The sequence below is a fragment of the Bombus terrestris genome, chromosome 6 (assembly GCF_910591885.1).
Source record: "Bombus terrestris chromosome 6, iyBomTerr1.2, whole genome shotgun sequence".
In the NCBI taxonomy this organism is placed as follows: domain Eukaryota; kingdom Metazoa; phylum Arthropoda; class Insecta; order Hymenoptera; family Apidae; genus Bombus; species Bombus terrestris.
The window spans coordinates 22276691-22290015 of NC_063274.1; the positions used below are offsets into that span (position 1 = coordinate 22276691).

Consider the following 13325-nt stretch of genomic DNA (forward strand, 5'->3'; position numbering starts at 1 on the left):
GAACCTAATATCAGAATATAGGATAACAGGAAGCTAAGGTAGTCGCGTGAAACTCGTAGCTTCCGATTTTCGCGGAAAGAATTGGGCGTAATGAGTCTTAAAACACGATTATCCAATCGCGTCGTAAGCGAACGGTGGTAGTAAGGATTTTTCGTAGCTAGAGGAGATATCGAGCCGGTTCAGTTAGATCCGTGGTAGAATTCTTGTTCCGATACAAGGCGCCGACTATCAACGATATTTTCCAACGAGGGGTAAGAGCGGCGCGAGACAGCAATGCATGCCGAAACTGCATAAAATAGCTGTTCTTCGTATTTCACGGCGTTCAGAGGACGATAAAATATTCTCCGGAGTACACTTTGCCTGGAATTTCATTCGTCGTTTGGAGCTGCCACGTATTACGGCACGTAATATACCAAAGGGAGTCGTTGTTGCGTCTGACAGGCCGGTGCACGAGTTTTGAAAAGGTCATCCGAACCTCCGAGGAATTCATATTAGACAACCGCGCGTGCGAACAACTCAACAGCTTGACAAGATGATTACCGTACAATTTGCGACATTTCATCGGAGGATTATGCCTACGATTGAACAGTGCCACTCAGATTCGACTATTCCGCAACGCGCACGCAATCGATGACTTACAGAGTAGCCTTAACCAGATTCTACGAAATCTTCTCATCCGTCAGAAGGTAATTTTTGTATAATTTTTAACAATCGCTGTGTATGTGTGATAATGCCTTAATCTCTTAATAGAAGGTAACGAGTTAAACTGTCGACCGAGTATTTTGCTTTTTTTTTCGAAATAGATTATACATTTCCTAAGTAGATTTAGTCACAAGTTTAAGTATATTTACAATACATATACAAGTTTAAGTAAGTATTTATTAGGAAAAAATAAACATTTTAATGGACTAATATATTAATAAAAATAATAAAATTATTATAATAAAAGGCAACTTACGATGCAAATGAATGTACTACATATGTTTTATAAGATATATACATATCTTAGTCTATAAAGTCATAATGATCAAGGACTAAACTAAATACGATTTATGTCTCGCTGCATTAGATGGTCAAATAATACTAAATATTTCAGTACATCGTGATCTTTATATTCGTAACACACATCAGAATATACACATCGAACGAATGTTCTAACAATAATAAACGTCATGAACTTTCCACGTAAGCCACTGAATGTCAGAATTCGTTTACTCAAATTCGATTTTTCATAGAAACGTAAACATCTTTCACAAGCAAAGAAATGAAAAATATATGGTTGAAGCGATATAAACACTCCGACCGTTCTTCGCCATCGAATATTCTTTTTGAAACGCGCTCTGTTTAGTCAGAATATGCCGCTTCATCATTCGTCAAAAACCCAGTTCCTAAAGATTTATTTTTGTTATAACAATAATAAAGAATGAAAAAAAGAAAAACAATATTTTCTTTCCCATCACTGTCATGACAATGCAAAACTAAATATATTAATAAAATTATTAAAAGATAAAGAAGTTAACTTTTTCCAAGACATATTTTTATATATAAAATTATGGATAGCATACAGGTAGAGCTATATAAATTAAATATTCAGTATAACAGTTATTTATAAATGTTTAATATTTTCTACGTAAGAAATATGAATTTTGTTCAATTAATTTACCTATTTGGAACACTGTGCACCTTCACGAAATTCTCATAATTAAACTGCGAATTTTTATATATATAAGAAATATAACGGCGCAAAGATGCCCCGGATATAAATAGTATATAAAAATGTGTAAAATATAATACTCATAACGATATCAAATAATTTTTACCTAGATTATATTTTATCAGTAACATTCATAAAAATATGAATTTGCATCAATATCTGCAAAATTTATTGAATCATATTTGTCAAATTTAACGCCTGGTTAAAACGTGAATATCAATGAATCAGTTCTTTTATAGCCATCTGAAATAGATCGATCTTAAGTCATTAATTCCGTGAGCAATAGTTCAAATGGAAAATCCGCGCGGGAATTGGTTCCTTCGATGTAGCAATCCGTTATTTGGGTTACTTTCGATGACGATTCAATGACGATTTCAAAGACGAAATCGTGCAACCTTCGAAAAGAAATCCTTGTTTAAAATCATAAACGCATTCCAACGTCGAGGAATAGATGAATGAACACGGAACGCGATACTGTTTCATAATTAAACGTCACCCTTGTTCGTTACGTTAATTGACAAACTTGCTATCATTTTGTGGTTGCTATTTTGTATGCATGCGTGAATCTGGTCTTCTCCTTCGTTCGTATAATAAAACTGAAAAGTTTGTTTAAAAAAGTTACACGCGAAAATATGAAAAAATCAAATTAAAAAAAGATAATCGTGTTAAAGAAGAATTTGTTGCTTTATAATTGGTAATTTCTTCGTTATCTCATTATTTCAGTTTATTTCAATAAACGAAAAATATAACGTTTAGTATTAATGAAATTTGTTTGATATATATCGTTTTTCGAAATTTGAAAAATTTTGTTAGCATTTGTTTATTTTTATCGAAGCAACTCTATCACAGAAATAGAAGAAATACGAATCAAATACAAGAATTGGTAAAGTAAATGAATATTAGTGAAAGTATTTTATATGAAGAAGACTCCTTTTATAATCAAAAATGTCTATTTTCTATTTCTACTCAAATTTTATACTATTACATATATATAAAAACAACAGTACTACGATATTTAAAAAATAGTCCAAGTAACTGTCAGTGTAATGTTTGAACAATAGTGTATTAAAGAATTTTCAAGTAACAATCAACATTAACCTAGTATTACTTATTAATCAACATTAATCTAAAATCAGCCTTAACCTACTAATATCTATAACATATTGACCTGCTGTTAACTTACTATTCACATAAAACAATTTTATTAAACAAATTTTTATACAGCTCCTATTTTCTTTCTATAAAAAATGTCAAACCCCATATTCATGGCTCTCCTTGTAATCAAAATGCTTTTAATCACACAAATTTCACACTGTTGTCATAAATCGTAAATGAATGTAACTAGTGGTCACCATAAAAAGGAAAAAAATAAAACATTTGTCGCCGAACAATTACTGCTTGTATTACTAAAAGGTGGCTTAATTTTTTGATGACAACTCCTGAGGACGATAAAGTTTTATCGAATTTGATCCGTGTACTCACCGTATGGAAGAACAAATCCACAGAAGAGCGATATGGAACAAAGGAGCCACAGGAAATTCGCACTTTTCTCGGTACACATGGCGCGATGCACACAGTTATCGGCTGTTTTCAAACACCCGTGCCGTATCGCGCGGCCACTCTCGTGGCTCTGAGAGTTCCCCGTTAGATTTCGAGTTTGAATCTCGGTCCTTCTCTGTCTTACGCTCTTCATCTCGCACGCAGCCTCAGAAAGCGGTCCAGCGCCTGCTCGCTGACAATATTCCGGATAAACTAATCCGAACAGAGGGCACCACTATTCAAGCATGTTCATCTGTACCGACAAAGCAGATAAAAGGTGGTAACTGTTTCCATAGAGAACTACAGAATAATGCTGATTTTGCTAAATGATTGTTTTATAAAATAGGATTATAAATAGTACTAACAAGCTACACCTCGCCAAAATACATAGTATGTTGCAATAAACAATACAATCTTTGAATGGATCTCCTTCGTTGATGGGTTGGCTTCCAATATTATCAACTGAACATAGAATAAAATTAGGATTATAACACCCCTAGCGGTTAGAATTAAAATCTACTACTATCAAAGAGAATTCTGAAATCTGATGATTCTGAGATCAGAGCTCTGAATTTTAAACTCTAAACTCTGTTATTTGGAGATACTAAAGTTTAAATCTATGAGTGTGAGGCCTAAAAGCTAAGATCTAGAAATTCTGAGGTAGTTTTTAATTAGAACTTAAAGATCTAGGTTTTGATAGTTTTAAGATCTAGGGTCTGGATTTGGTATCTGGGGGATTGTGGTTGGTAATCTGGAATCTAGGCATCTGCAATTTGGAGTCTGGGAATTTTTTAAATGATTGAGGCCTGGTGGTCTTAATATCCATGAATTCTAGAATATCTGGAAATCAGTTATTGCAGTCTTGTAGTGTAAATTTGAGATTTCAATTTAAGACCTGGAGATTAAGTATATGTTATAATATTTGGTACTGTCATTAATAGAATTCCAGTTTTATTCTACATTGTATCGATAACATTGATACAAGAGTTCAAAAAATTCGCAACTCTCCAAATCTAAAACTAATATATGTATAGTACAAAAAATGCTAATATAATATTAGGTTATAAACAAGACTAGTTAGGCTTACTTTATAACTTATCCGTATTTCGCCTATCACGATAATACGTCATTTTGCGCAACAACGCAGAAGTAAAAATAAATCAATGCCACCAATTCTGCTTTGTATTCTCATAGTAACTTTATTTTTTACATAATCTACATTTACAGTATACATGTAACTACAAAATTTTTCTTTGTAAAATGTATGACGTAAAAAATGTTAACGCAAGAAATATTTCTCATTCTTAATCAACGATTATTTAAACATTTAACTAACATTATTGCCATGATGTTGCACATCATATTATAATACATTATTGCTATCATCACCAATCCATTTACATTACCATTACGATATCTACAACTATCAGGATCCAACTTAATTATTTCATATGATACCACTATTAGCTGTGAAATTCTGCGTCAGCTAAAACGCATAAAATTTTTGCACACGTGTAATATGACATTACATCCGCACCGCAGCATCGTGAACCTCAGCGCCAATCCCGATAGTCTATTATCAGCTATCATGTATGGGCCACATCGGCCGAAATCGATATTCGCTATCGATCGGTAAAGATTCGACTAATGGAGAGTCCCGTCAACGGTGACGTCCAGGAAGAAATAAAAAACACTCTACGTAGAGAGGCCAATGTTAAACGTCGACGTCCTCATTCGTGACACCTAACTTTGGTATACAACCATACGAGCCTTTGATATCGATCCTCTGGCAGCTCGGTTCTCTCGACTACGACAGCGACGCAAGCTCAACTCGGAACGAGGATCCCTCGCGGTAGAGGGGTGATTTGTCCTCCCTTTCGTTACCGCTACGAACTCCCTCTTCCCTCCACTCCTCCCAACCTTTTCCCTCACCCCGTTAGCTTGCAGCCCCCCTCACCTTCTGTGTTTCTTTCTCTCCTTCTTTCTCTCGCATCCTCACGAGGAGGAGAACGAGAAGCAGGAAAGATGAGCAATCAAGAGGACCTCGACTATTACATCATGTTCCCGTCGTTTCCGCCGTCCCCGAAGGATCCAACGTTAACCACCGGTAGTCAGGATCAACGTGAAGAGTTCGTATTCGTTTACAAGGAGGACAAACGACCGGTAATAGTGCTACTAGGATGGGCCGGCTGTCAAGACAAATATCTGGCCAAGTACAGCGCAATTTACGAAGAGAAGAGGTACTGATGTTTTGCAAAACTAGCCCTCCCCCCATTTAACCGTTTCTTCTTTTCCGATTAATTTCTCTCTTCTTGCTTTTTCATTCTTTCGTATAACTGGAAGTTGAGAATGAGAATATAGATAATAGTTTTTACGCGATGGTCCGTAATGATAGATTTTGTGGAGTAACAGTTTGATGAGCAAATGTTAAAGTAGGAGGGTGGATATACGTAGTGCACGCATGTATTTTTTATGACAAATTATTGGAAGAAAATGTAGAATTAAGTGTCATGTAGTTCATGAAACTGTTGATAAGACATAGTAGAAAATACCGGCAATATCATGCCGATGATACTTGTTTATTTAATCAATAACAATTTAGAATTTGACTTCCAAAATGAATTTTTCTATTTATTCGAATTCCTAGTGAATGTTGTTGTATTATTAGAATCTATAGTTAGCAACCAATAACTCAATCATACTTTACAATTACTAAAACATATAATAATATAATATTATACAAGTCAATAATTAATTAATCATAAACGTTATTTTGAATCAATAATAGAAGATATATTCTATGCATTTATGTTTATATTATTTTTCTATGAAATACTTTTATAGTAAGTAATTTATTATACCATCCGTACATTTCAATGTTTTTGGATATAAAACAGTATAAGTCAAACGATAACCTAATAATCTGTAAAATATATTATATTATATACTTCTATATAGTAGAGATTTACAAATTATTTAATACACATCGATAAATAATGTTCCTTTCTCAAGCTGCATCACACTACGATACACGGCACCAGTAGAATGTCTATTTTGGCGAAGAGACAAGATGCCTCATATTGGCAAACGGTTGATCCAGGTAATCACAGACAAGAGTTTAGATCAACACCCGATATTCTTCCATGTCTTCAGTAACGGCGGCGCGTTTCTATATCAACATGTAAGCCTTGCGATGCAACAAGCTAACTCACCGCTTAAGGTAAAAAATACTGTTACCTTTCACCTTTTCAACATTCTCTACATCATTGCTTCACATAATATACATTAACATTGAAATTCTAGGTCAAAGGAGTGATATTTGATAGCGCACCGGGAGAAAGAAGATTAACCGCTCTTTTCAAAGCAATTAGCGCAATCATCGGCGGACATCCACTTACGAACATACCAATGTCCTTCCTCATTACGATCTTCCTCTCTATACTTTGGTTTTTAGAGGTATTAATAAAGATATTACTGGACTATGGATTTTTATACATTTTGCGAAATTTAATAATTAAATATAATATTTAGTGGATAAAATAAATCCCTGTCTAGGTTCCATTTCTTTGTTATATTCATAAATATATAAATTTAATTAATAAAAGTCCGTAGTTTAGACATTACATTCCTTTTGTATCGAATTTATTAGTATTACCAATTTAAATCTTGATTTAGGTGATCGCTCACGCCCTTGGACGTGGTTATCCAGTACAAACGAACCCGATCGGTCTTGCAGAAGAATCCTATTCTTGGCCGCAATTGTTTCTTTATTCGAACGCTGACACTTTAATTCCAGCAGCGGTATGTATATCCTTGACATAATAGTTAATTGCAAGAATCCAGACTAAATGTATTTGTATTTTATTCTTTTATATGAACTTATATATTATACTTGTTCGTATTTCAAGGACGTCGAGAAATTCGCCAGTCGACGAGCAGAACGTGGTGTACGAGTGCAGCTGGTACTTTTCACCAATTCTCCGCACGTGAAGCATTACGCTACATATCGTGATGCCTACGTAAATACAGTTTGTAGTTTCATCCACGAATGCCTGACGTCACCAAATTTAGAATGCCTGGAATTGCCTCAGAATCACGGTATAGAAAATAATTCCCGGAATTACGTCACTATGCCAAGTCTTACCAAAAGAGTTGTGCTACCTCATGAGGCTACTAAGTTAAATTAGAAAAAAACAGATGGAATATTGATAATATAACATTATTTGAGTAGCAATATGATCGATGGAAGAGTCGTGTTCCGTACAATTTTACATGTACGATTATACGCAAACAAAAGTGGACAAACTGGAAGACTAAGAGGGTCGGCGTATTGTTTGATTTTCATCGTCGAACTTCATATGTTTGAATATATGACACGCATTTTCTATACAGCGTTGAGTCTTGACATCATTACGAGAATCTTCTTATTCGTATTGATATTAATATGTAGTGAAAAATGTCAGCTACTCAAAAAAGTGCATTTCATATAAAATAAATTTTTATTAGAATAATTTTGTTTGTAATATATTTTATCAAATATTGTCGTCCTTATTTGTTGTTAAATAATCATTATAAAAAATATAAATCATTTAAAAATAGATTTACGCGCACAAATGTGATATATAGATAATATTTAAACATTACAGCACAGAAAGCTTTCAAATTTAATTTTAAGCAATTTGATATATGTTTATACAAAACTCAACGTTGATTCACGTGTAAAGATGAATTAATCTTTAATTTTTTGTAGAAATTTTAAAAACTAAACTGAGCTCGACCTCTCTTTCTTCCTTTTGTCCTCTTATACTCATTCTACTTCCGCTTGGCATTTCCTTTGTATCTTCCAGTTTCTTCCTTCGCTGTGTGTTCTTGAACGTCAATGTGCCTGAACTTCACAAATCGACACAATTGCGTTCCTTTCGAGAATAAAAGAAAGAAAGTACACATTCGAGTAGTTATTCGACGGTGTACAAGTATACGCAAGTACAATTTTGAATTTCCAGAAAGTAAATGGAATAATGTTGCAATACACCCCAAATTTCCATGTTTGAAATATTTCGTAACCTCGTATAGTGAATTGAAATAGAAACTCTAGATGCACTTGACAGCGAATTAAGGTGAAAAATTGGAAATTAGAAACCTAGACGCTTGTTGATGTGATCGAAGTGTGCACAAGAAATATACGTTATTAATTGAAATCTCGAGGGATCAATCTCACGATGTTTCAATTTCAACGTAAAAAAATTCTCGCACAAAAGGATCAAGCTGGTCTTGATTTAGCTTTCAATTTAATTGCGATTGTAATTAAGTATCAATGAAACAGAGAAATTTTCTTGTATCTCTCCTTATCAAATAATGTTATGTCTCTACATAAAGTACACAGCACACATATACATCACGTGCACGCGCGCACGACACAACAAACACATATATATACATAATATATAAATATATTTTGATCTGTCGATTAGTTACAAATAAAGACTGATAAATATACATGATTTGTTGTTTTTTTACAGACGTATAGTTGTTAAGTGAATGAAATAATTAATATTTAATATACATTTATGTCTTTTTCAGCTAGAATATGAAATATGAAATTTTTGTTTCATGAAATAGAAATATTTAATATCAACTAGTAATACATTTATGAAATTTTTCTATAAAATGTAAAAGCGTTATTTTTCCTAACATCTTCTTCGTTGAATTTTTGTATTACGAATTTTAAAAATCAAATTAGTAGTAATAGCCTATAATAGTAGCTTATTAACTTAATTATTTGCACATGATACAAAATAAGAAAATATTATAATAATAATTCATTTTATTTTCAAAATTTTCTTTTACAGATAAAACTTTAAAAATAATAAAAAGTTGGAGCAATTAGATGGTCTTATATTGTTGATATATTCATTATTGTCATTGTTAAAACTATATACAATTGAAAAAGTTTATATAATTTATCTCAAGTATAATAATCTTCATCACTAGAAACTTCTTGCAAATTTCCATAACAACCAATCTTTCTTCTAATTAAATCCCCCCATAAAACATTGGTATTACAAATAGGGCAAGTACCTTCAATTGGTAAAATCATATTGTCTTTACGAAATAATTGTGCCAAACAAATTAAATGAGCTATTAATGAACAGCTAGGTTTTATACAGCTAACTGCTTGTTTTCCTTCTAAAGGTGCATTACAAATAGAACAGATTATAGATGATTCATCCAATGTTTCTATTGTATCATTTGTCTTCTTAATCTTTTTAGAAATTACTTTTCCATGGCACATAGGCATATGCATTGGAGCTGAAACATAGCTAGAGTACTTTTCAAAGAACTCATAATCTAGCCAACGAATTGTTAAAGGTAAACGGCACCAAGGTCCAACTTTTAACATATTTGATAGAACCAGAAAGCAAAATTCAATTACTTTCTGTTGTGATTTTTTCTTAGGTACATGTTTCAAACGGCGACTAATATGAGGGTGTTGCCAAGCCCACTCAAACTAAAAATAAAAACAAATTAAACTTTAAATGCAAAAATTACTGATAGAGAGCTACATAATTCCTTTTTTATAAAATTAAATGAACGTACCCTAAGGGCGGATGTATTATTTGGAAAGCCATGAATGATTAATACCATATTCCTAAAAGGAAACAAAATATCTTTTTTACAACTTACATGCAATTAACATAACAAAGAATAGCATATTTTATGGTTATTTAAAAATTATATAATTACCATGGCCCTTTATTACTTGTTTTCCATGCACCTCCATATTCTTTTCCAGCATTATGTTTCTTAAGTCGACGACAAGGATCAACTGTATATCCTATGTATGTTCTTCCCTTATATTTTGGATTCATACAATATAGCAAATATACACCATAAAAGTGCTCTATAACTTCTGCGTTTTCCATCTTCAAATTAACTAGTATAATACATTAAACTACACAAAATTTACAGTAAATTTGAATAATAAAATAACTACATCAGAGTACAATAAATATTTAGTGTCATGTTACCAAAATAAAATCATAGAAAAAAATTAATTTTATAATTTTATTATCATTTCATTATTTACTCTCTTCCTATTATTTATTAATGCAGTTACAAATAAATAATGAATTATAAAGATTAATGTATATAATTGACCATGTTAACCTAATATCCCATGTAACAAATTCAAACCTAACCGAATTTAATATTATCAAAATTAGGTTACTTATAGATGTCAGATAATGCTATCGAAAGAATGTAAACACGATGATTAGCAATAAAGACTTATAACATATTATTATACATATGTATTTCATGAAATAGATACTGAATTAAAAAAACATATAATTCAAAAATTTGTTCAATAACACAAATAAAAGTGTACAAATCTACGACTAGCACACTAATAATATTACAGTTAATAAATAGTACATATGTGTGTGTGTGTGTATATATATATATATATATATATATATGTGTGTGTATTATCAGGTATTATATTTCCTTTCTTAAAAAATAAGTAAATTTATGTACTACATAATAGATTATTATATTTTGTATATATATAAACACGAATAAAAATTTAAAAAGTTTTTATTGTAGCACGTTGTTTAAAATCAAAAATGTGTAATGTTTATTTGCATGAATATTAAACTTTTTAAAATTTGCATTTATATACCTATAAATTTTTTCATTTTTACATATCCATTTATATCTTTGTTTCTAAAATTTTTCCTCATTTATAAATTTACATTATACAAGCTAAATTGTATATGTACTAATTTTTTTCCCATATATAACATTATTATTGCAAGTTATTACATCCCTCTCAATCAGGAAATAAATCAGAATGAAACTAGTATTTTGACGTCATTACCGCATCAAGAATAAAATATTTTATTGAAAGACGCAAGCGCTGTGACACTAAATTCCATAGTTTATCAGACAGGTGTATTTTTCACGGTTGTAAGTTTTATTTCGTGTTAAGAAGAAGAAATCGCGAATGGAGATAAATCAGAATAGACCAACAATAACGATCGGTTTCTCCGGGAATGTAATTGAAAGCGCCGCGTATTTAGTTGCAGCACTGTCGAAATTACGCTTTGATCTTGATTGGACACAAACCAGAAGAGATCTGTACGCGAGGATCCAGTAAGAATGGCTGCCGTTTTTAGAAGATTCAGAGCCGTGCAGATCACGGTGATCGGCAAAACTAAACTACCGTCATTTGTTACCAGCCGGTAGGCGATCACGACTGCAAAACTTTGAAGAGCCCTTTTTTCATATGTTTCGTGTATAATCTACGCGAGCTAGTATATAAACGGCGGCTTTTTAGGGCAATAGCCACATCGTGTGTGTTGTAGATCTTTTGCAAGGTCATCGATCCGACAGGATATCAGCGAAGGATGGATAAACAAGCTTTTCGTAAGAAAAATCGAGCCAACCAAAGAGTCTCATTCAAGGATGCTGTCAGATAAAGGAGTTATTTACGCCTTGCACACGCACAATATTCGACCCGATTCCATTGATAAATATTTGACCAATTAGTAAGTTAATTTTGTTTTCATTTTCTTTATCTTAATGTCAAGTCGTATGTTTAAATCATAAACATGTTTAGAATACTCGCATAAAAATTCTTTCAAAATTCTTTTTTTTTTGAAGTTTCAAAAAAATATTAGATTTTGTTTATGTCGCAGAATTGGCATGCACAGAGAATTATTTATATTAGGAAAATTATATGGGGACATGTTTGTATTTTGGAATATTACAGTGAAGAGATTGTTAACATTATAAACTCCAAGAAATCTGAATTGAAATTGGAGCTAGTTGGTTCATGGACTGTCGTAGCTGGTGATATCGATCAAGCGTTGCATCTATGGCGATACTCTGGTGGCTATGATAGTGTTGACCGCACACAAATTGAATTGTCTAAAGAAGGGGTATGAGAATTAAATAAATTTATTTATATACAATAATATAAAACAAAAATTTCATATATTATCTTATTATTTATTGTTATATGATAATTATATGTTATATATAATATTGTTTACTCTCAGGCATATCAACAATTATTCAAAGAGAATGGCAAATATCTACGGTCACGTTATTTACAATATTTATTGGCATTTAGCTATTGGCCTCCTCTTACAAAACGAAATGGTTCGAATATATATGAAATACGTAGTTATAGGTTACAACCTGGTACTATGATTGAATGGGGTAATAATTGGGCAAAAGCCATCAATTATAGACGTAACAACAATGAACCATTTGCTGGTTTCTTTTCACAAATTGGTAGATTATATAATGTCCATCATATTTGGTGTAGGTATTAATGTTAATATTATTTATGCATTCTTTATGTACCAGATTAACAATATGAATTATATATAATATTAATTCATAGAAAAGATATATATAATTTATATTAAATATATATAATCTATATGTTTTTAAAAATAAAAGACATGTTCATTTCCAGGCTACAAAAATCTTCAAGCACGAATGGAAACTCGTGAAAGTGCATGGAGATCTCCAGGATGGGATGAATGTGTTGCATATACTGTACCATTAATTAGGGAAACACATTCCCGTATATTAAGACCAACTAACTTTTCACCAACAAAATAAGATTTTATGTCCACAAATCTAAATGCATTTGTATAATACAATTTATTTCTTATGTTTACATTATAATGTAAAAATATTTGTTATATTATACATACTACGTTTATATAACTGTATAAAGTAAGCGCTCAATATGAAATGAAATGTAGCATTTTGTTGTATTGCAATTACTAAAATGTATTTTAATAAAATTTAAACTTCTTTGTTACTATAATGCTTCACGATATATTTTTATTGTCAGTTTTTAAATACATCTATATATTGATGAGTATATTAATCGTTGTATTTCTGAACATTTATCTATCTTCCTTTACTATTCTTAATATTCACTTTTGCTACTTTTAATATTCACATAATGATTAATCAATAATTCAATAAAAATTATCTAATTTTAGTGAAATAGTTTATAATAAAAGAGGTATGGGAAGGTTACGAAATG

At 31.6% G+C, this 13325-nt stretch overlaps 4 protein-coding genes across 4 annotated transcripts in view; 2 read left to right on the plus strand and 2 right to left on the minus strand.

Annotated features, from left to right (window-relative positions):
* LOC100647880 overlaps positions 1–3388 on the minus strand; it is a 74658-nt gene extending 71270 nt beyond the window's left edge. Inside the window, exon 1 of the mRNA XM_012318497.3 lies at positions 3197–3388. Within this exon, the coding sequence (XP_012173887.1) occupies positions 3197–3275 (79 nt within the window). The 5' untranslated portion in view covers positions 3276–3388. The remainder of the gene's footprint in view (positions 1–3196) is intronic.
* A 1287-nt stretch (positions 3389–4675) lies between these two features.
* On the plus strand, positions 4676–8749 carry LOC100647756 (transmembrane protein 53). Its single transcript, XM_003402260.4, has 5 exons — positions 4676–5493; positions 6266–6473; positions 6557–6709; positions 6929–7054; positions 7162–8749. Exons 1-5 carry the CDS (start codon positions 5279–5281, stop codon positions 7438–7440), a joined length of 981 nt encoding a protein of 326 aa, XP_003402308.1. The 5' UTR covers positions 4676–5278; the 3' UTR covers positions 7441–8749.
* Positions 8750–9059: 310 nt separating this feature from the next.
* Positions 9060–10682, minus strand: LOC105666739 (structure-specific endonuclease subunit slx1). The gene is made up of 3 exons (XM_012318495.3): positions 9998–10682; positions 9851–9902; positions 9060–9761 (listed from the first exon to the last, which is right to left on the minus strand). Exons 1-3 carry the CDS (start codon positions 10174–10176, stop codon positions 9219–9221), a joined length of 774 nt encoding a protein of 257 aa, XP_012173885.1. The 5' UTR covers positions 10177–10682; the 3' UTR covers positions 9060–9218.
* A 402-nt stretch (positions 10683–11084) lies between these two features.
* On the plus strand, positions 11085–13100 carry LOC100647522 (protein NipSnap). Its single transcript, XM_012318493.3, has 5 exons — positions 11085–11496; positions 11620–11802; positions 12027–12195; positions 12316–12583; positions 12741–13100. Exons 1-5 carry the CDS (start codon positions 11414–11416, stop codon positions 12887–12889), a joined length of 852 nt encoding a protein of 283 aa, XP_012173883.1. The 5' UTR covers positions 11085–11413; the 3' UTR covers positions 12890–13100.
* The last annotated feature ends 225 nt before the right edge of the window (positions 13101–13325 follow it).